The 20,756-nt window shown below is 43.7% G+C and overlaps 1 protein-coding gene across 4 annotated transcripts in view; it reads right to left on the bottom strand.

Moving 5' to 3' along the window:
- Positions 1-20,756, bottom strand: part of SEC24B (SEC24 homolog B, COPII coat complex component) — a 101,286-nt gene that overhangs the window by 63,420 nt on the left and 17,110 nt on the right. For all 4 annotated transcript variants that reach the window (XM_062199751.1, XM_062199752.1, XM_062199753.1 and 1 more), the window contains exons 2-3: positions 9,464-10,210; positions 126-293 (exon numbers count right to left, since the gene is read on the bottom strand). In XM_062199751.1, coding sequence (XP_062055735.1) covers positions 126-293; positions 9,464-10,210 — 915 coding nt within the window. The remainder of the gene's footprint in view (positions 1-125; positions 294-9,463; positions 10,211-20,756) is intronic.

Raw genomic sequence — 20,756 nt, 5'->3', positions numbered from 1 at the left:
TAGAGATTATCAATTCCTTTTGTTCATACTTTCTAGAAATTATAGCAATGTAGTTTGACATTTTCAGTTATTTGAATGTGTGTGTTTATGTGTGTGTGGGTAAAATAACAAATTCCTCAAAATACCTTTCTGTTGTAATAGGTCTGATGGCTGTGTGACCGAGGTCACAGGTTCAACTGGGTGATGTGCAGTGGGAGGCATTCTTGACGATGGAGCTCCTGACACAGCAGTAGATACTACTGGGCTGGACTTGGGAAGATGAACATTTTGTGGAACAGGACAGGATGAAGAGTCTGCAACGAAAGAGAGAAGAAACTATTGGATTAACAGCAACGGGGCGGAAATATTCTGAAACAGACTTACTAACAAACTACAGCTTATCTGAAGTTCCTGCAGCAGCTTTGGTGACATCACATTTCTCTAATCTAGCTATAAAAGGTAGTTCAACGGGTCAAGCGTCTGGCTCAGCAGTTAAGACACTGCTTGGGACTCACTGAGAGTGCCTGCTTCACGCCCTGGCTCTGCTTCCGATACTGTTACCTGATCATATACATCATGAATGAGTTCCATCTGCTAATTCACCCCCCATATGCCCAAATTCCATGACTGGCAGAAGCTCAACTACTTGAGCTATCACCAACTGCTTCCCATGGTCTTTATTAGTAGGAAGCTGAAGTCTGGAGCCAGAGGCGGGGACTGAACCCAAGCACTCCAATGAATGCGCATTTAATTTCTAGGGCAATCACCCACCCTTGTTTTCACAATTTTAACAGCAATCTTCCTAAAACCTTTCACCATCTTCCTTACCTTCTTAAATAAAATAAACCCCAAACAGCTTTTCTTTACTAACGATCACTACCATTAATTAGTATCCAATACAATTGTATCTATGGTAAGAAAATGGATAGACGTTGATTGACTCTGCAGTAATGTGGTCCTTGAATTCTGTAAGTGCGTCCAGCATCAGCTCAAATTTCACTGTGCACCGTGAACTGCCACTTCTCATCTGCTATTTCTAACCAGATGCCTTATTTTGCGTGGAACTACGGAATGGACTTGCAGTAACCACAGGCTTGACTTGTGGAATAAAGTACTTGATTCATAGTGGACCCTTGTGACAGCTCATATCACCAAATATCTCCTGTGAGGCAAAAATGCCCTGGATGAGAAACAACACAGGACAATCCAATTCAAGATTATCCAACTGGAGCCAGTGTCGTAGTGTAGCAGTTAGAGCAGCCACCTGTAATGCCGTCATTCCGTATGGGCACTAGTTTGAGTCCTGGCTGCTCCACTTTTAATCCAGCTCCCTGCTAATGAATGGCCTAGTAAAACAACAGAAGATGGTTCAAGTGTTTGGACCCCTGCACCAGTGTGAGAGACCTGGATGAAGCTCTTGGCTCCTGGCTTTGGCCTGGCCCAGCCTTGGCCATTGCAGCCATTTAAGGAGTAAACCAGTGGATTTAAGTGCCCCCCCACACACCTCATCTCTTCTCCTCGCTCTGTAACTCTTTGAAATAAATAAACCTTTTAAAAAATGTACAACTAAGAGGTAAATAAAAGCCTATGGCAAAAAGTAACGGTCAGTAGTGTTTATGTACTGATAAATGTACACATAGGTATACATGTACCTCTATGGACAGATGGATGATTTTGTGTAGATGTAAGTAAATGCGGGTCTGGGACTAATTCCCATGTAGAATACAGTGACTGAACTAAATGTTAGTTATATGCCCTAATAGCATGAACATGTTCTAAGCATGAGGAACAGGGAGAGGAGGTAGAAGGAAGGTAGTCTAAATGCGCTGATGACTTCATTACTTTTAGTAGGAAGAAAGGCTGTCACTGTGGAGGATGGAAAACATCACAGTATCTTGCAGCTCCTTTCATCATGGTAGAGTATTTTCCCACCTGTTGAATCAGAGCTACCCCTGTGGCTGGCTTCAATCAACAGGATATACTTATGGTAAAGGTATACAAGTCCCAGAACTCCAGTCTCAAGAGGCCTTGCAGCTTATGCCTTTCTGCTCATGAAATGCTGCCGTCTATCACGCAGGGAGGCTAGTCTAGTCACATGTGCCCAAAAACCTCATTGTCCCAGAAAACAGTCTACACCAACTGCCAGATAGGTAGGTGAAGCCACCCAGCATCTTGTAGCCCAGTAAACCCTCCAACTAAAGCAATTCCTATGAGCAGATCCAGGAAAAACAGCAGAGAACCTCTCCTGCCAACCCACAGAACCATGAAAAGTAGTATCACTTGTTAACCAGCAATAGATAACTGGTAGTGTCATTAAAGCTATAAAGGTAAGTGATAAAATCATTTCACAGTATATAATTAAAAACCAAGAAAGATATAATCATCTAAAATCACATGTATATATGCACATGCATGAATATATACATACATGAATATGTATAGCTTAAAACACAGTAAAATACATATCCATGAGCGTGGCATCCAACTTTTAAAATACAGTCAACTGTCAGTTAACAGGGACATGTTTGGAGAAATCACCACTAGGCAATTTGGTCATGATATGGACATTACAGGGTATCTTTGCACACACCTAGGCTATATGGTATATACACAGTACATTCTATTGCTCCTAGGGACGTGACAGACAAAACAGCAAGAGGTTAGTAATCGAGCAATTGATACAATCAAGAGGTACAATAAATCTAAGATGTATAGTGACGCTGTCAGTATTAACTGCATAGTATTTTACTGTTTTTGTAACTAGGAACCCACTCTAATGATAAAGAGTAAATAGCCTAGTCGTTCATTATTACGTACAAAATACATTATTTCATGTGCTATGCGTTTATATAACTAGCAACACAGTGGGGTTGTTTACACCAGCATCACCACAAACATGTGAATAACATTTTGTACCACAATGTTACCATGGCTATGACCTTACTAGACAACAGGAATTTTTCAGCCACATTTTACCTCTGTGGCACTAATGCCATACACACAGTTTGCCACCAAACAAAATGTCATTATGAGGCACAGGGCTGTGAAACAACCCTGCTGAAGCTCTGAGTGTGCTCCTCACAGGAGGCATTCCTTTGCCTCCTCCTAAATTATATTTAGTATCTGTTGCTTTTCTTTTTAAATATTTTAACAAACATGTTAGGAATCACTTAACTGCATCCTCCCATCCCCCCCCACACCACTTTTTAGTTACTTGAAAGGCAGAGAGATAGAAACAGATGGACACAGAGAGATCTTCCATCTGCTGATTCACTTCCCAACTGCCTACAACAGCCAGGGTTGGACCAGTCCAAACCCAAGATCCGGAAACTCAATCCGGGTCTCCTATGTGGATAATAGGGACCAAGTACTGGAGCCATCACTTGCTGCTTCCCAGAATGCACACTGGTAGGAAGCAGGAATTAGAGGTGAGGCCAGGACTTGAACCCAGACACTCCAGATATGGTATGTGGGCATCCCAAGTGGTGTCTTAAGCACTGCACCAAACACCTATGTCCCTGCACATTATTTTCACTTTTTTTTTTAAGCTTTATAACAGCATCTCCACATACTGATCTTCTTCTGTGATTTCCTGTTACGTTTCTGGGATCTATTAATGCTGTAAGCACAGCTCTAGTTCATCATTTTCACTGCAACTGAGAATCTATAGGAACATAATTTACCCACACTACTGAAAATTGTCTTTTAAATTGTTTCCAATTGGGGCCTGCGCTATGGCGCACGGGGTTAAAGCACGGCCTGTAGCGCCAGCATCCCATATGGGTGCCAGTTCAAGACCCAGCTGCTCCAATTCTAATCCAGCTCTCTGCTATGGCCTGGGAAAGCATTACGAGACGGCCCTAGTCCTTGGGCCCCTGCACCCAAGTAGGAGATCCAGAAGAAGCTCCTAGTTCCTGGCTCCTGGCTTCAGATCGGCGCAGCCCCAGCCATTGCGGCCTGTTGGGGAGTAAACCATCAAATGGGAGACTCTCACTCTCTCTTTCTCTCTCTCTGCCTCTCCTCTCTCTGTGTAACTCTTTCAAATAAATAAATAAATCTTTTTAATAAATTGTTTCCAATTGTTTGTTTTCACAAATACTGCAAGTATGACTATTCAGGAATATGTCCCTGGTAAAGATGGGCAAGTTACAATAACTCTTAAAAAAAAAAAAAAAAAATGGGGCTGGCGCTGTGGTGCAGCTCTGACCACTATAGCTATCTCAGGAGTGAGCCAGTGGATGGAAGACCTCTCTCTCTGTCTCTACCGCTCTGTGTGACTCTGTCTTACAAATAAATAAAGTAAATCTTTAAAAAAAAAAACTTAGTTAATAGCTAAAAAAATATGGACTCAATCCAGATGCCCATCAACTGGAATACCACTTAGCAGTGAAAAAAAAAAATGAAATGAAATACTGAAAAAAATGAAATTAGTTATGTTTATAACATTTATCTTTTATAGAGGCTAACATTACATTATGAAATCCTCCCTACTCCAAGGTTTCAGAGATAGTCTCCTATATTTTCTCTAAAAAGTTTTAAGGTTTTACCTTTTGTACATTTAAACATGTATTTCACCAGTAATATATTCTTATACATGTACAATTCATTGTTCAGATTGGAGCTAAAATATCACTTCCTCAGAAAGACATGGCTACGCTTCCCGATTAACAGGCCAAATGCACCTAATCTCTGCTTCATGACTGTTAAATAACAGCAATTTTTACATTTGTGTTTATTTTTTCCCCCTTCCGCCTCCAGCTTTTTTTCCCCCTACATTTGTGTTTATTTTGCTTCTCCGGGTATACTACAAATTATGAAAATGGAGATCAGTCTTTTTACTACTTCTATCTCCCAACATTAAAACAACCCATGAGACAGAGTTAGCTTTCAAATATTTGTCACATAATGACAAGATCTATCAACATTACACACCAAGAAGCATGCCAATCAAACTGGCACCCTACAACATGAATCACTGACTTACTTTATGGCAGGTTTAGAGACAAAAATCATGACTCAAACATGATTTATTTCCTCTGATAATTAAAGTGGCCTCTTTGTGATTAGCACTTCCTTAGATTTCTTATAAATTACTTAGCATTCACTTCCTCAGATATAATACCTGGACGGTTCTGAGAAGAGCACTCTCGGGGGTGGGCCTTCGGCCTAGGGTTGACTGTTGATCAAGCCATGGGCATTTGGCGCCAGTTAAGTTGCCCCCAGAAACCCCTCCACCCCAAATGGGAGTACCTGGTTCCACTTAAAACTACTTTGCTCCCAATCCAGCTTCCTGCCAACATGTCCCCTGGGAAGCAGTGGTGATGGCTCAAATACTTGGGTGGACTGGCACCCATGTGGAAGACAGAGATTGAGTTCTGGGCTCCTGGTTTCACGTTGGCCCAGTCCTGGCTGTTGTAGGCATGCAGAGTGAAACAGCACATGGAAGGTCTTTCTTTCTCCCTCTCTCCCGTTTATGTCAAATGAAAATGAGTTAATAACACATTGGAAAAAGAGAAAGACTGCCAATTAAGATGGCCAAGTTCCATACTGGAGTGCCTAGGTTCAAGTTCTGGCTCCATTCCCAATTTCAGCATCCTGCTAAAATGCACACACTGGGAGACAGCAAGTAGGTGATGCCTCATATAGTTTGATCCCTGCCACTCCTGGGGAAACCGGGATTGAGTTTCTGGATTCAAGCTTTGCCTGGCCCAGCTCTGGGTGTTGCAAGCATCCGGGGAGTGCACCAGTAGATGGAAACTCTCTCTCTAAAATAACTTTAAAAAAAATACTTTTGTTAAAACTATACAAGTAAATCCTATCTTACGCAATTGTGCATAGAATTCATTAGGAGCAGGGCCAAAGTGGTGGCGCAGTGAATAAAGTAACCAGCTGTGATGCCAACAGCCCATTTGGGTGCTGCTTCAAGATCCTGCTGCTCCATTTCTGACCCAGCTCCCTGTTTATGGCCTGGGAAAGCAGCAGAGGATGGCCTAAGTGCTTCGGCCCCTGCACCCATGTGGGAGATCTGGATGAAGCGCCTGGTTACTGCCTTTGGCCTGGCCCAGTCCTGGCTGTTGTGGCCACTTGGAGAGTGAACCAGTGGATGGAAGAGCTCTCTGTCTCTGCCTCTGCCTTCTTACGCAAGTAAATACAAATGAATAAAGAGAAGAAAAAAGAAGAGAAAGAATCATTAGGAATTAGGAAATATTAAATAAGTTCTCAGTAAATATTGCTACCAACCATCTGAGTTGTTGAAGCTAGAATTTTAAGTAATCTTTTATCCCTCTTCCTTCAACAAATCCTTTAAACGTGCCTTTTGTTTAGGAGAATCCCATATCTCCTTCATGATCTGCATCTTAGTAATTGTAGCAATTCCTTTTTTTTTTTTTTTTTTTTTTTTTTTTTGCAGGCATTGTGGACACTGAGAGAGAGAGAGAGGGAGAGAAAGGTCGTCCTTTTTCCGTTGGTTCACCCCCCAAATGGCTGCTATGGCTGGCGCATTGCAGCCAGCGTGCTGGGCCAATCTAAAGCCAGAAGCCAGGTGCTTCCTCCTGGTCTCCCATGCGGCTGCAGGGCCCAAGGACCTGGGCCATCCTCCACTGCCTTCCCGGGCCACAGCAGAGAGCTGGACTGGACGAGGAGCGACCAGGACAGAATCCGGCACCCCAACTGGGACTAGAACCCCGAGGTGCTGTCGCTGCAGGCGGAGGATTAGCCTAGTGAGCCGCGGTGCCAGCTGCACTTCCTTTCTAAATTTTTTTTTTTTTCCCAAGTTCATCATCCTTGTACACTGTTCACAGAAGAAACTCTGAAACACAAATCTGATGGGCTACCACCTTGTCAAAACACTTCTGGAGGCTGCTGATGACCTAAAGCCCAGGCGTATATTTTTCTTCATTAATTCCTCTCATCTAGCTTATGCTGTAGCCCAGAAGAAACTGAAAAACTGACATACTAGAGAAGGGATACCTGATAACATCTAATCCTGAAACACAATGATGAACATTTGATCTTCTCAACATGGACAAGCAGTACATTTGGAAACATCTACAAGTAATGTGCAAAAAGTTGAGAAAAGATAATAATGTTCAAATGTGGCTTCAGAAAAACTAAAGGAATCCAGCAGTATAAGGGAGCCAAAAGCTTATTAGTCCCATCTTGTAACTCTGCAATCTCAGATTTCCAAATCTGCAAATAATTTATTTTTCCAAGGCAATTTTCTTCTTTATTTCTACCCTTTATTTCTTTATCTAGAATAATCATCTTCTAGAGGGTAATTACTTTACCTTTCCTCAGGCATATCACCATCCAGAAGTGATAAATATAATATAACAACTGATTTTACCTTAGTGTCATATATGTAAAAGGCGTTTACACCAGGACTACAGAAACGTTTATTATTATGTTTACACAAGCAGATTAAATACGTCTTATATGAAACCATAGAGAGTAAAACAGCATTAATCAAACACTACTACTTTATAGTAGGCTATTAAGCAATAAATATTCAAAATAATTTTAATCAAAATAGTTTTCTGGTAAAAATTGGCAAAAAGATTTGTCTAACTATTTCTTAAAAATTATGTGCTTTTCAAAACAAAAATGTTCACAAAGTAAATAAGAAAATGACTTTTTGTTTTTTTTTATTTTTGACAGGCAGAGTGGACAGTGAGAGAGACAGACAGAGAGAAAGGTCTTCCTTTTTGCCGTTGGTTCACCCTCCAATGGCCGCCACGGCCAGCGCACGGCAGCCGGCACACCACGCTGAAACCAAGGCAGGAGCAAGGTGCTTGTCCTGGTCTCCCATGGGGTGCAGAGCCCAAGCATTTGGGCCATCCTCCACTGCACTCCCAGGCCATTGCAGATAACTGGCCTGGAAGACGTACAACTGGGACAGAATCCAGCACCCCGACCTGGACTAGAACCCGGTGTTCCGGTGCCACTAGGCAGAAGATTAGCCTGTTGAGCCACGGCGCCGGCCAGAAAATGACTTTGAATGAAACCTTTAGCACTAGGCAAAACTTCAGGCTAACTTAACATAGCCTCAAAAACATACATACATGTAGTATGCTTGAATAATCTCAAGTTCTAGAGCTAAGTCATAATATGTAAACATGTACTTCTAAAATAAGATAACATTTAAGGTCTCTTTTATTTCATATTTTGAGTATGGACTCAATAGCTGCCTAAAGATAAGGACATGTATCTATCTGTGTATTTCTTTTTTTTTTTTTTAAAGATTTATTTATTTTACTTGAAAGTCAGAGTTAGAGAGAGAGAGAAAACAGAGAGAGAGAGAGAGAGAGAGAAAGAGGTCTTCCACCCTATGTTTTCACTCCACAATTGGCTGCAACGGCCAGAACTGCGCCCACCCGAAAGCCACGAGCTTCTTCCAGGTCTCCCCCACAGGTGCAGGGGCCCAAGGACTTGGGCCATCCCCTGCTGCTTTCCCAGGCCATAGCAGAGAGCTGGATGGGAAGTAGAGTAGCAGGGACTCGAACCGGCACCCATATGGGATCCTGGCACTTCAGGCCAGGGTGTTAACCCGCCGCACTACAGCACCGGCCCATCTATCTGCACATTTCTAATGTTTAACCCAAATGCACAGTTCAGATCTACTATTAAAATTCTTATTTTAAATAATCAAATTGTCCTGACTTGTGGCTATCCAGATGTTATAAACTTTAAGGACATTTTTCATAAAACTAGCACAGTCTGTCCAATTCCCATTCTTTGCATACATTTTTATTCAGTTCAAGAGCAGATTCTGTTAAATCCAAATTCAAGAGTTGAATTAAAATGAATACATCTTACACAAATGCCACACTTTTTTAAAAAAAATCACATACAGAATTTTTAAACTAACATGTTTAACCACATCTTGGCTTGATACGCTCAGATAGGCACACTATACCAGAGCTGTCAAGTATTTTCTTTTCCCTTCCCCACCTTCCATCCCAGTTTATCAATTTGTGAATGAGCAAACATTTTTTGCACATAGGAAGCATGGCTTCTGTGAAAGTCACTAACACAGCTAACTTAGGGAAACCAACACAGTGTTGCAGGCCATCATTTTATCTGTAGGGAATGGGCTCTGGCCAGAAAAAGAATTGTCTCAAAGATAAACTAGTATCAAAGAGAAAGTAGTGGGCAATCAACCATATCCATTCCACTCTACATCTAATTCACACTAAAAGTAACTATCACAGAGGATAAAACACATCCCAAAAATATTGACTGAGATCCCAGTTATGACAAGGAATCAGACAAGACAGAAGGTTGGGTGGCTGGTTAATTGTGAATGGGTAAAAGAGAAGAGTTTAGGGGGATGCTGCAAAATACCACAATAAATAAAGCATACACCTTACAAAGGTGAGCCAATTGCCTATTTTCCTATTAGGCAATATCATCTTTCACCTTCACGTAAAGGATTAGAAAAACACAGATTTTCAACCATATTTTAGCGATGTTTCATTCAACCTACCAGGACTTGTTGGATTGTTGGCGGACATACTCAGCGATCCTGTGTGGTTTCGGATGAGATTGTCATTGGTTGCTGGAAGGCCTGAAGGTGACCATGATGAAGTGCTGTATCCTGACAGACTTTGCTGCTGCTGGTGCTGCTGTGAGGGTGGAGGTGGAAGCGGTAATGGATGGCCGATAGCTGTATTTTGACCAGAAAATGGATGATCTTTAACTGGCCTGACACTTGGAGCATTTGCAGAGGTAAACATTTGCCCATATGCGTCACCAGCAGGCAACGAGGGGTATGAAACACTAGGATACACTGCATTCGAAACAGCTGACGTAGCATAATGACCACAAGTAGAGGGAAATCCCTGAGAAGCAATGGAGGAGTTGGCAGAGTAGGTGGCTGGACTATTGTAGTGATTCACAAAAGAGGAATATGGCTGGGAGGCACTCGTATGTAAATGGGATGCTGATGAGGCAGCACCTTGGAAGGATCCTGCAGTGGATCCCACAAGATGAGGGGCAGGGGGACCCCTGCCATATATCTGCTGTGCTCCTGGTTGTTGGGTCGCTGTGCTGGGCGGCATCACATTTTGTGTTGGTACTGCATAGAGACCAGAGTAGTAATCATCACCCTGGCTGTCCAATGGCAATGAGGTCAGTTTCCCAGGTCCTTGAGAGTAATGTCCTGAGGAAGCAATATAGTTTTGATGATGCAATCCATACCCAGAAGGAACCTGCATTTGACTTTGTGCTGGACCTGAAAAAGACAAGTATTGACAGAGATGAGTCAAGAACTTTTTAAGCATAGTTCCCACACAAATGTTAGCCAGTTAATTTCCTTTTCCATACTCCCAAATCATCACAGAAGATATACACTGTAATAAATCCAGACGGCCCCCATTCATCCTCACCTCTTGCTAGTCGTCCCCTCGTGCAGTCATGCCTCACAATATAACTGTGTGACCAAGACCAAGAGCACACAGCAGAGGTGGTGATACATCCCTTTTTTTAAAGATTTATTTATTCATTTGAAAAAGTTTCACACAGAGAGAAGGAGAGGCAGAGGGAGAGAGGAAGAGACAGAGAGAGGTCTTCCATCCACTGGTTCACTCCCCAGCTGCCCGCAACTTTCAAGATTGCTCCAGTTTTACACTCTGGCTCTTTCTCTCAGATCACTCAGTCTGGCAGAAGCAAACCGCCAAGCTGTCATCAGCACTACGGAGAGACCTAGCCAGTGAGAAACTGAGGCCTTGATGAGTAGACTTACAGGTACATCATTCATAATGGTCTTGTGATGACTACAGTCCAGCTACCACCTTGACTGTAATCTCTGGGCAAGAACCAGAGATGTTCTGCAGTTTATGTCCCTAAAACACTATGAGATAGGGGCAGGCGTTGTTGCACAGCAGGTTGAGCCACCATGTGAAACACCCATATACCCTACCGCGCTGCCAGGTTGAGCCCTGGCAACTCTGCTTTCTATCCAGCATCCTACTGCTCCTGAGAAGCGGTGGATGATGGCCCAAGTACTTGGGTTTCCACTACTCATGTGGGTTGTTGGAGACCTGCATGGAGTTCTGACTCCTGGATTCTGGCCTGGCCCAGCCTTGGCTATTGTGGCCGTTTGGGAATTGAACTAGTTCACTCCCCACCTCCCCAAATAAACAAATCTTCAAACACACACACACACACACAAAGTGACAAATATCTGTTGTTTTGAATTGGTACATTTGGGGCTATTTGGTTAATATAGCAATAGATAACTACTATACTCGGCATAAAAGGAGTGCAAACCTCTTTTGTCACATTGTTTCCTAACTATAAAAGCAGCAATATACTCACGGTAGAAAACCGAAAGTTCAAGCAATGATGATTATGAAGTAAAATTCCCTGCTTTCTGGTAGCTGAAATCCTACTTCCCAGGTGTAGCCACAGTTAATGGTTTCTTGTGTATCCTTTAGAATCATATATCAGATGTATGTACGTCTAAGCATTTATTTAACATTTATTTTCTTTCTCAAACATACAAACAGAATCATATGACAATTCTGCAACACTATACACACACACATATACGTGTGGTGTTTCTGTGACCCATATGGGAGACCTGGATTGAGCTCCTGGCTCCTGGCTTTGTCCTGGCTGAGCCCAGTCACTGAGAGAGTATTTGAAGAGTGAAACAGCAGATGGGAGCTGTGTCTCTCTACCTCTCTAATAAAGACAAGATTAAAAACAAAAACTCACACAAGTGTTTCAGTTTCACTGACACAAATAAAACAAAGGAAGTGTTACTGTTTTCTTTGCCACAATAATGTATAAAAATATTTCCTTTATAAAAGACTTAGAATGAAGCTTGCATTTCTTGAATATTTTCAATTTATGCAAAATAATGTCATGGAAACTTCATTTTTACTCATGCAATACATATTCTATACCAACATAAAGACAGCTTACAAACAAGCTATGAGAAAAAAGTCATATCCACACTTCTAGAATTCCAAATATACAGAGAAACGAAATTTAGACACTGGGCTTATGATTTACTTTTCTTACGGGTTACTTTACATGATCAATTTCATCTGAAAGAATTTGTTTAGGGGCCTACACAGTATTGCACAATGGGTTAAGCTACCACCTGCATGCCAGCACCCCATATGGGCATCAGTTCGAGTCCTGGCTGCTCCACTACCAATCCAGCTCCCTGCTAATGGGCCTGTGAGAGCAGCAGGAGACAGCCCAAGTCCTTGGGGCCCGGCAACCCACATGAGAGACCTGGACGGGGTTCCAGGCACCTGGCTTCACCTAGGCCTGACTGTTGTGGCCATCTGGGGGGTGAACCAATGGATGGAAGAGACACACCCCCTCTCCTCCGACCCAGTAAACTGTCTTTACAACAATCATATAAATGAGAGTTTGGTTGGAGTTCCAGTTATTCCATTTATTTTTTCTTTTTTTTTTGTGATCCCCAGGAATACTTTTATTTATTTTATTCGCTGTTATTTTTTTCCCCAAAGAAAACTTTTATTTACGGAGTACAAACTTCATGCGTTTCATAAGTACAACTGCAGGAAGACAGTGATTCTTCCCACCACACCTGCCCTCCCACCCTTCTACCTCCTCCCTCTCCAATTCCCAGTCCCATTCTCCATTAAGATTCATTTTCAATTAACTTTGTACAGAAGACCAACTTTATACTAAGTAAAGAGTTCACCAATTTCAAAAAAAAAAAGTTCCACAAGGGCTGTTCAAAGTCATTGCCTCTCAAAGTTAATTTCACTTTTTTTAGAAACTTAATTAACCTTACTTTTTAATAATTATTTTTTATTTATTTGAAAGAGTTACAGAAAGAGGCAGAGCCAGGGAGAAAGAGAGGTCTTCCATTCCACTGGTGTACTCCCCAAAAGACCACAACAGCCAGCGCTGAGCCAGGAGCCAGATGCTTCTTCCGGGAGTCCCACACAGGTGCAGGGGCCCAAGGACTTGGGCCATTTTCTACTGCTTCCGCAGGCCATAGAAGAGAGTTAGATCGGAGGACAAGCAGCCAGGACTCGAACCGGCGCCCATATGGGGTGCCTGCGCTGCCGGCTGGGGCATTAACCTGCTGCACCACAGTGCCAGCCCCATAAACTTAATTAACTTTAAAGAAGCACACAAGAATGATACATCTTTTGTGAGCACTTAGACATAACTATTACTAGGAAACATAAGAATTTCCTCTCTCAATACATTAAAAAAAAAAGTAAGTCCTTGAGAATAAGTTTTATCATTAATTAAGAGAGCACCTAAGAAAACAAGCAATGGAGTTGACACTCAGGCATAACTAAAACTTATGAGACATAAGAATATCCTCCACTTGATATGATATACTAAAATGAAATAAATCTTTGAGAACAAATTTGACTGTTAACTCAAAATACAACTCTTTGGCTACTCTACTTCTGACCCAGCTTCCTGCTCATGAACCTGGGAAGGCAGGGGAAGACAGTCCAAGTACTTAGGCCCTTGCCACCCACGTGGGACACCAGAAAGGTACACACTTGGCTGTTGCAGCCATTTGGGGAGTGAACAGCACATGGAGGATCTCTCCTCTCTGTCTCTGTCTCTCTGTAGCACTGCCTTTCAAATAACTGTTTTAAAAAAGAGAGAGAGACGGCGCCGTGGCTCAACAGGCTAATCCTCCGCCTTGCGGCGCCGGCACACCGGGTTCCAGTCCCGGTCGGGGCACCGATCCTGTCCCGGTTGCCCCTCTTCCAGGCCAGCTCTCTGCTGTGGCCAGGGAGTGCAGTGGAGGATGGCCCAAGTGCTTGGGCCCTGCACCCCATGGGAGACCAGGAGAAGTACCTGGCTCCTGCCATCGGAACAGCGCGGTGCGCCGGCCGCAGCGCGCTACCGCAGCGGCCATTGGAGGGTGAACCAACGGCAAAAGGAAGACCTTTCTCTCTGTCTCTCTCTCTCTCTCACTGTCCACTCTGCCTGTCAAAAAAAAAAATAAATAAAAATAAATAAAAAAATAAAAAAATAAAAAAAAAAAAGAGAGAGAAAGAATTTGCTAGCTTTCACTAATGTCTCAGAAAACTTTTCTCTGAAGGGAGGAGAGAACTTCCACTTTGCTTATGGTCTAATTACTGACGGAGTTTGTCGATTCAAAAGGCTTCCATAGCCTTGGCAGCTCAGGTCAAGGGCCTCAGGTGATCAATAAGAGTGTCAATTGTTAAATCAACAATAGGAGTCACTGTGCACTTTTCTTACTCCCCATGTAGGACCTCTGTCCTTCCTGAGTTGTACTATGGGAATTAACTACAAAACTGGCTCTTAGACTGTACTTTTTATACTCTGTGTGTCTGTGTGAGTGCAAATTGTAGAAATCTTTACTTAGTATAGAGTTGGTTTTCTGTATATAAATTAATTAATGATGAATCTTAAAGAAGAATGGGATGGGAGAGGGAGTAGGAGGTGGGATGGGAGTGGGGGTGAGAGGGTGGGTATGGGGCAAAGAACCGCTATAATCCTAAAGCTGTACCTATGAAATTTGTATTCATTAAATAAAAGCTTTCTTAAACAACAACAACAAAAAGAATTACCCACCAGATGAAGTCTAGTTACTTGCCAGTCCAAAGAAAAGAAAGATAATATATACCAGGAACTCAGAAAACTCAAACCCCACCCCACCAAAAACAGGAAATGGAATGCAATCCAAGCAGTTAGGAAATAGGCACAGTACCTGATTAGACAATTGTGAGAAGAATACAAATAACCAACAAACATATGAAAAAATATTCACCGTCACTAGATATCAGGGAAATACCAATCAAAAGCACAATAGGATATCACCACACTCCTGTTGGAACACTTATTACTGGGGCTGGCACTGTGGCATAGTAAGTAAGTTAAACCTCCACCTACAGTGCCAGCATCATATATCGGCAACGGTTCGAGTCCCGGCTGCTCCACTTCTGATCCAACTCCCTGCTAATGTACCTGGGAGAGCAGCAGAGAGAACAGCCTAAGTGTTTGGGTCCCTGCAACCACATGGGAGATCCAGAAGAAGCTCCTAGCTCCTGGCTTTGGCCTGGCCCAGCCAGGGCTGTTGTGGCCATTTGGGGAGTGAACCAGCAGATGGAAGATCTCTCTCTGTCCCTCTCTCTGTAACTCAACTATACAAAATCTTAAAACAATACAGAGAAAAAGATATAGAACAGCAGTTCTCAAAGCTTACTATACAGAAGCCTATCCCTACCAGAGATTCTTCGGAGGATCCATTAGTAAAAACCATTTCATTCATTTCATTTCATTTCATTTTATTATTGTTTGTATTCGACAGGCAGAGTTAAGATAGTGAGAGAGAGAGAGAGACAGAGAGAAAGGTCTTCCTTCTGCTGGTTCACCCCCAAAATGGCTGCTACGGCAGGCACTGCGCCGATCTGAAGCCAGGAACCAGGTGCTTCCTCCTGGTCACCCATGTGGGTGCAGGTGCCCAAGCACTTGGGCCATCCTCCACTGCCCTCCCGGGCCACAGCAGAGAGCTGGACTGGAAGAGGAGCAACCGGAACTAGAACCCATGCTCACATGGGATGCCGGAGCTGCAGGCAGAGAATTAACCAAGTGAGCCACAGCGCTGGCCCCCAGTAAAAACTATTGTAATAACAGCACTCAGATTGTATTTGCCTTCTTTGCTATGCTGATGCTTGCACTAATAGCACAATAGCAATCATGGGTAAAATGCTGGCCCTGTGGCAGAAACTAAAGCGGTGGCATAAAAACATCTTAGTAATTACTACACTCATCACTACAATGCACTCACAGGGAAAAAAGCAAATTTCATTTAAGAAATGTTCTAAGTAATACCAATGAGGGAGGTAACTGGCCCACTGGCTGAGATGCTCATATCCCACATCAGGGTACCTGGGTTCATCTCTCAGCTCTGGTTTCTGCTCGGGTAGACTCTGGGGGAAACAGCAGTGGTGGCTCAAGTGGAAGGGTTGCTGTCACCCACATGGGAAACCTGTACTGAGTTCTTGACCCCCATGTCGTGGGCTTTTGGGTAGCAAACCACCAGAAGAGACTTCTGAGTTCTTCATGTCTCTGAAGCAAATAAATTAATAAATTTATTTGTTTTAGTAAATTTAAACTGTGGATTTTTTTTAATATTTATTTATTTGAAAGTCAGAGTTACACAGAGGGAGGAGAGGCAGAGAGAGGGTAGAGAAGTCTTCCATCCACTGGTTCACTCCCCAGTTGGCCACAACAGCCAGAGCTGTGCCCATCTGAAGCCAGGATGAGCCAGGAGATTCCTCCACGTCTTCCCCTATGGGTGCAGGGGCCAAGGACTTAGGCCATCTAGTACTGCTTTCCCAGGCCATAGCAGAGAGCTGGATTGGAAGTGGTTCTGCCAGGACTCAAACTGGCACCCATTACATCACAGATCTGGCCCCAGGGATTTATTTTTAAAATTCTGTGATGAAAATGGGAATAAAGGGCCAGACCATGGCACACTACGTTAATCCTCTGCCTGCAGTGCTGGCATCCCATGTGGGCGCTGGTTCTAGTTCTGGTTGCTCCTCTTCCAGTCCAGCTTTCTGCTGTGGCCTGGGATAGCAGAAGATGGCCCAAGTGCCTGGGCCCCTGCACGCACATGGGAGACTGGGAAGAAGCACCTGGCTCCTGGCTTCAGATCGGCGCAGCAGCTCCGGCCGTTGTGGCCATTTGGGGAGTGAACCAACAAAAGGAAGACCTTTCTCTCTGATTCTCTCTTACATCTGTAACTCTGTCAAATAAATAAATAAAATCTTAAAAAAATATATATGGGAATAAAAATAAAGCACTTTGTATCCTGAAGTGTGAGGGTAATAATCATGAGAAAGAGTACTTGTTTAACTTAGCTTTTTCATGAACAAAAATATCAGCAAAAGAATAAAGCAGTATATTAAAATATACAGGGGCTGGGGATGTGGCGTAGGAGGTAAAGCCAATGCCTGCAGTGCCAGCATCCCATATGGGTGCCAGTTTGAGTCCTGGCTGCTCCACTTCCAATCCAGCTCTCTGCTATGGCCTGGGAAAGCAATGGAAGGGCCGGCGCCATGGCTTAACAGGCTAATCCTCCGCCTTGCGGCACTGGCACACCGGGTTCTAGTCCCGGTTGGGGCGCCAGATTCTATCCCAGTTGCTCCTCTTCCAGGCCAGCTCTCTGCTATGGCCCAGGAAGGCAGTGGAGGATGGCCCAAGTCCTTGGGTCCTGCACCCACATGGGAGACCAGGAGAAGCACCTGGCTCCTGGCTTCGGATCAGCACGATGCGCCAGCCGCAGCGGCCATTGGAGGGTGAACCAACGGCAAAAAGGAAGACCTTTCTCTCTGTCTCTCTCTCTCACTATCCACTCTGCCTGTCAAAAAAAAAAAAAAAAGAAAAAGAAAAAGAAAAGAAAAGAAAGGAAAAAAAAAAGAAAGCAATGGAAAATGGTCCAAGTCCTTGGGCCCTGCAGTCATGTGGGAGACCTGGAAGAAGCTCCAGGCTCCTGGCTCCAGACTGGCGCAGCTCTGGCAGTTGTGCCCATCTGGGGAGTGAACCAAATAGAAGACCTCTCTCTCTCTCTCTCTCTCTCTCTCTCTCTCTCTCTCTCTCTCTGCCTCTATCTCTCTGTAACTCTGCCTTTCAAATAAGTACACAAAACGCGCACACAAGCGCACGCACACACAAACACACCAGATAATGACCAAATGGAGTTCATCCCAAGAATCAAGTCGGTTGCAACATGTGAAATACATTTAATGTAACTCGCCAAACTAACAGTTTTTTTTGTTTTTTTTTTTTTTTTTGTTTTTTTTTGTTGTTGTTGTTTTTGGACAGGCAGAGTGTACAGGGAGAGACAGAAAGAAAGGTCTTCCTTTTGCCGTTGGTTCACCCTCCAATGGCCGCCACAGCCAGCGCGCTGCAGCCAGCGCACCACGCTGATCCCAAGGCAGGAGCCAGGTGCTTCTCCTGGTCTCCCATGGGGTGCAGGGCCCAAGCACTTGGGCCATCCTCCACTGCACTCCTGGGCCACAGCAGAGAGCTGGCCTGGAAGAGGGGCAACCGGGACAGAATCCGGTGCCCCGACCGGGACTAGAACCCGGTGTGCCAGCGCCGCAAGGCGGAGGATTAGCCTATTGAGCCGTGGCGCCGACCAAAGGTATATCTTTTCAACAAATGGTGCTTTCTAGTTAGTTATATGCTGTCCCACTTGCACTCAAAAAAAGAAATCAGAAAGAGAAAGAAAAGGAACCACAGTAACTATCTCAGACAAAAATGAAGTCAGAATAAGTGACAGGTCTAAATGTAAAATTATAAAACTTCCAGGACAGAGGCCAGCTTTGTGGCATAGCAGGGCTAAGATGCTGCCTACAATGCTGGAATCCCATATGGGTACCAGTTTGAGACTCAGCTGCTCCACTTCCAATCCAGCTGCCTTGTAATGTGACCCAGAAAGCAGTGGAGCATGGCCCAAGTGTTTGGGCTCCTGCACCCATGTAGGAGACCCAGAAGAAGCTCCAGGCTCCTGGCTTCGGCCTGGCCCAGCTCCAGCTGTTGCAGCCCTTTAGGGAGACAACCAACAGCGATGGAAGATCGATCTGTCTCTCTCTCTCTCTCTCTGTCTCTCTCTAGCTCTGCCTTTCAAATAAATAAGAAATAAATCTTTTTAAAAAAATACAAAAAACAGCCGGCGCCGCGGCTCAATAGGCTAATCCTCCACCTAGCGGCGCCGGCACACCGGGTTCTAGTCCTGGTCGGGACACCGATCCTGTCCCGGTTGCCCCTCTTCCAGGCCAGCTCTCTGCTGTGGCCAGGGAGTGCAGTGGAGGATGGCCCAAGTGCTTGGGCCCTGCACCCCATGGGAGACCAGGAGAAGCACCTGGCTCCTGCCATCGGATCAGCGCTTGCGCCAGCAGCAGCGCGCCTACCGCGGCGGCCATTGGAGGGTGAACCAACGGCAAAAAGGAAGACCTTTCTCTCTGTCTCTCTCTCTCACTGTCCACTCTGCCTGTCAAAAATTAAAAAAAAAAAATACAAAAAACAGTCAAGAACAATTGTTTGCAAATCATATATCCTACAAAGGACTTGAGTTCACAATATAGAAAAAATTCCTAAAATCCAACAATCAGAAAAGAGACAATGCAACTAAAAATGGATGAAATATCTAAAAAGATTATCACTAAAGATATATGAATGGCTGGAAAGAGCAAAGTTGCCCATCATTAGCCATTAGAGAAATGCTAATTAAAATCACAATGAGGTGTCTCTATTTGTCTCTTAGAATGAGTACGACAACAAAACATATGAAAATATCAAATGATGGCAAACATGGTACAACAGGAACTCTTATTGCAAGAAATGCAAATAGAAAAGCTACCTTGTAAACCTGGTTGAAAATCTTATAAAATGAAGTATACATTTATCACATGATCCAACATTCTCACTCTTAGGTGTTTATTTGAGCTGAAAACTATACAAAAATTGGTTCATGAATGTTTATGGCAGCTTTGTTCATAACCACCAAAATGTTTGACAACAGAGGAATGGCCCAACAATCCTGCTACATGCTTATGACAGAACACTACTGAGCAGTAAAAATGAAGAAACTACTACTGATGCATGGATGAAGACAGCCAACCGAAAGAAGCAACATTCAAATGCTACATATTGTATAGCTCCATTCATATGACATTCTGATTATCACAAATATTAAACAGAACAATGGCTGCCAAGGGCTGGTGAAGAAGAGAGGCACCAACTACAAGAGAACCACAAGACACTTTATATGATAATGGAATTGGATGTAATATTGTGGTGGTGGATGTATGGCCACATGCATTTGGGAAACCTATAGAGCTGTAGTCTATAGAAAATGACTGCAAATTTTCCTAAAAACAAGATGTTGAGAAAACCCAGAATGGAACGCAGACAGACAACTCAGCCTAGTTCACAAATATAAGATAACCAAACTGAAGGATACAAATGCAAATGGAAAAACACATGGACAATTACAGGTAAGTTTATCTACATGGGTTAGACCTAAGAGTACTTCCTGGCAGCGACACATCAGTGGCAATGATCATTGTAGTGCTCAGTTCTTAATTCCTGAATACCATGCCCAATCAAAAGAAATCTGGGATTGTTGACTAAGGGTCAATTTGAATGCTGGAGTAGGACAAGTATAAGACAAAGTACCTCAGCCGGCGCCGCAGCTCAATAGGCTAATCCTCCGCCTGTGGCACTGGCACCCCAGGTTCTAGTCCCGGTTGGGGCACCGGATTCTGTTCCAGTTGCTCCTCTTCCAGCCCAGATCTCTGCTGTGGCCCGGGAAGGCAGTAGAGGATGGCCCAAGTCCTTGGGCCCTGCACCCACGTGGGAGACCAGGAGAAGCACCTGGCTCCTGGCTTCGGATCAGCACGATGTGCCGGCCGCGGCGGCCATTGGAGGGTGAACCAACAGCAAAAAGGAAAACCTTTCTCCCTGTCTCTCTCTCTCCCACTGTCCACTCTGTCAAAAAAATAAAAATAAAAAAGACAAAGTACCCTGTAATATAACTGTAGCAGGACTCCTGTACTGAGACAAGACACCAAGGCCTCTTAACTGGAAGCAATCTTTTATTATGCTGGCATAAGGTCCAGGTAGAATTTCTTATCCAAAATCCTGAGCCCCAAACAAAGAATGGTTTTCCTTTATATATGGTTTTAGCTTGTTTGTCTCCCTTATATGGTCACCTGCATACATTTGATTGGATATTCTAATGTTATATGGAAGCCACAGGATTGATACAATACTGCACA

The sequence above is a fragment of the Lepus europaeus genome, chromosome 8 (assembly GCF_033115175.1).
Source record: "Lepus europaeus isolate LE1 chromosome 8, mLepTim1.pri, whole genome shotgun sequence".
NCBI classification, from domain to species: domain Eukaryota; kingdom Metazoa; phylum Chordata; class Mammalia; order Lagomorpha; family Leporidae; genus Lepus; species Lepus europaeus.
Note: the sequence above shows the minus strand (reverse complement) of the source record. Positions and strands in the feature narration are given on the sequence as shown.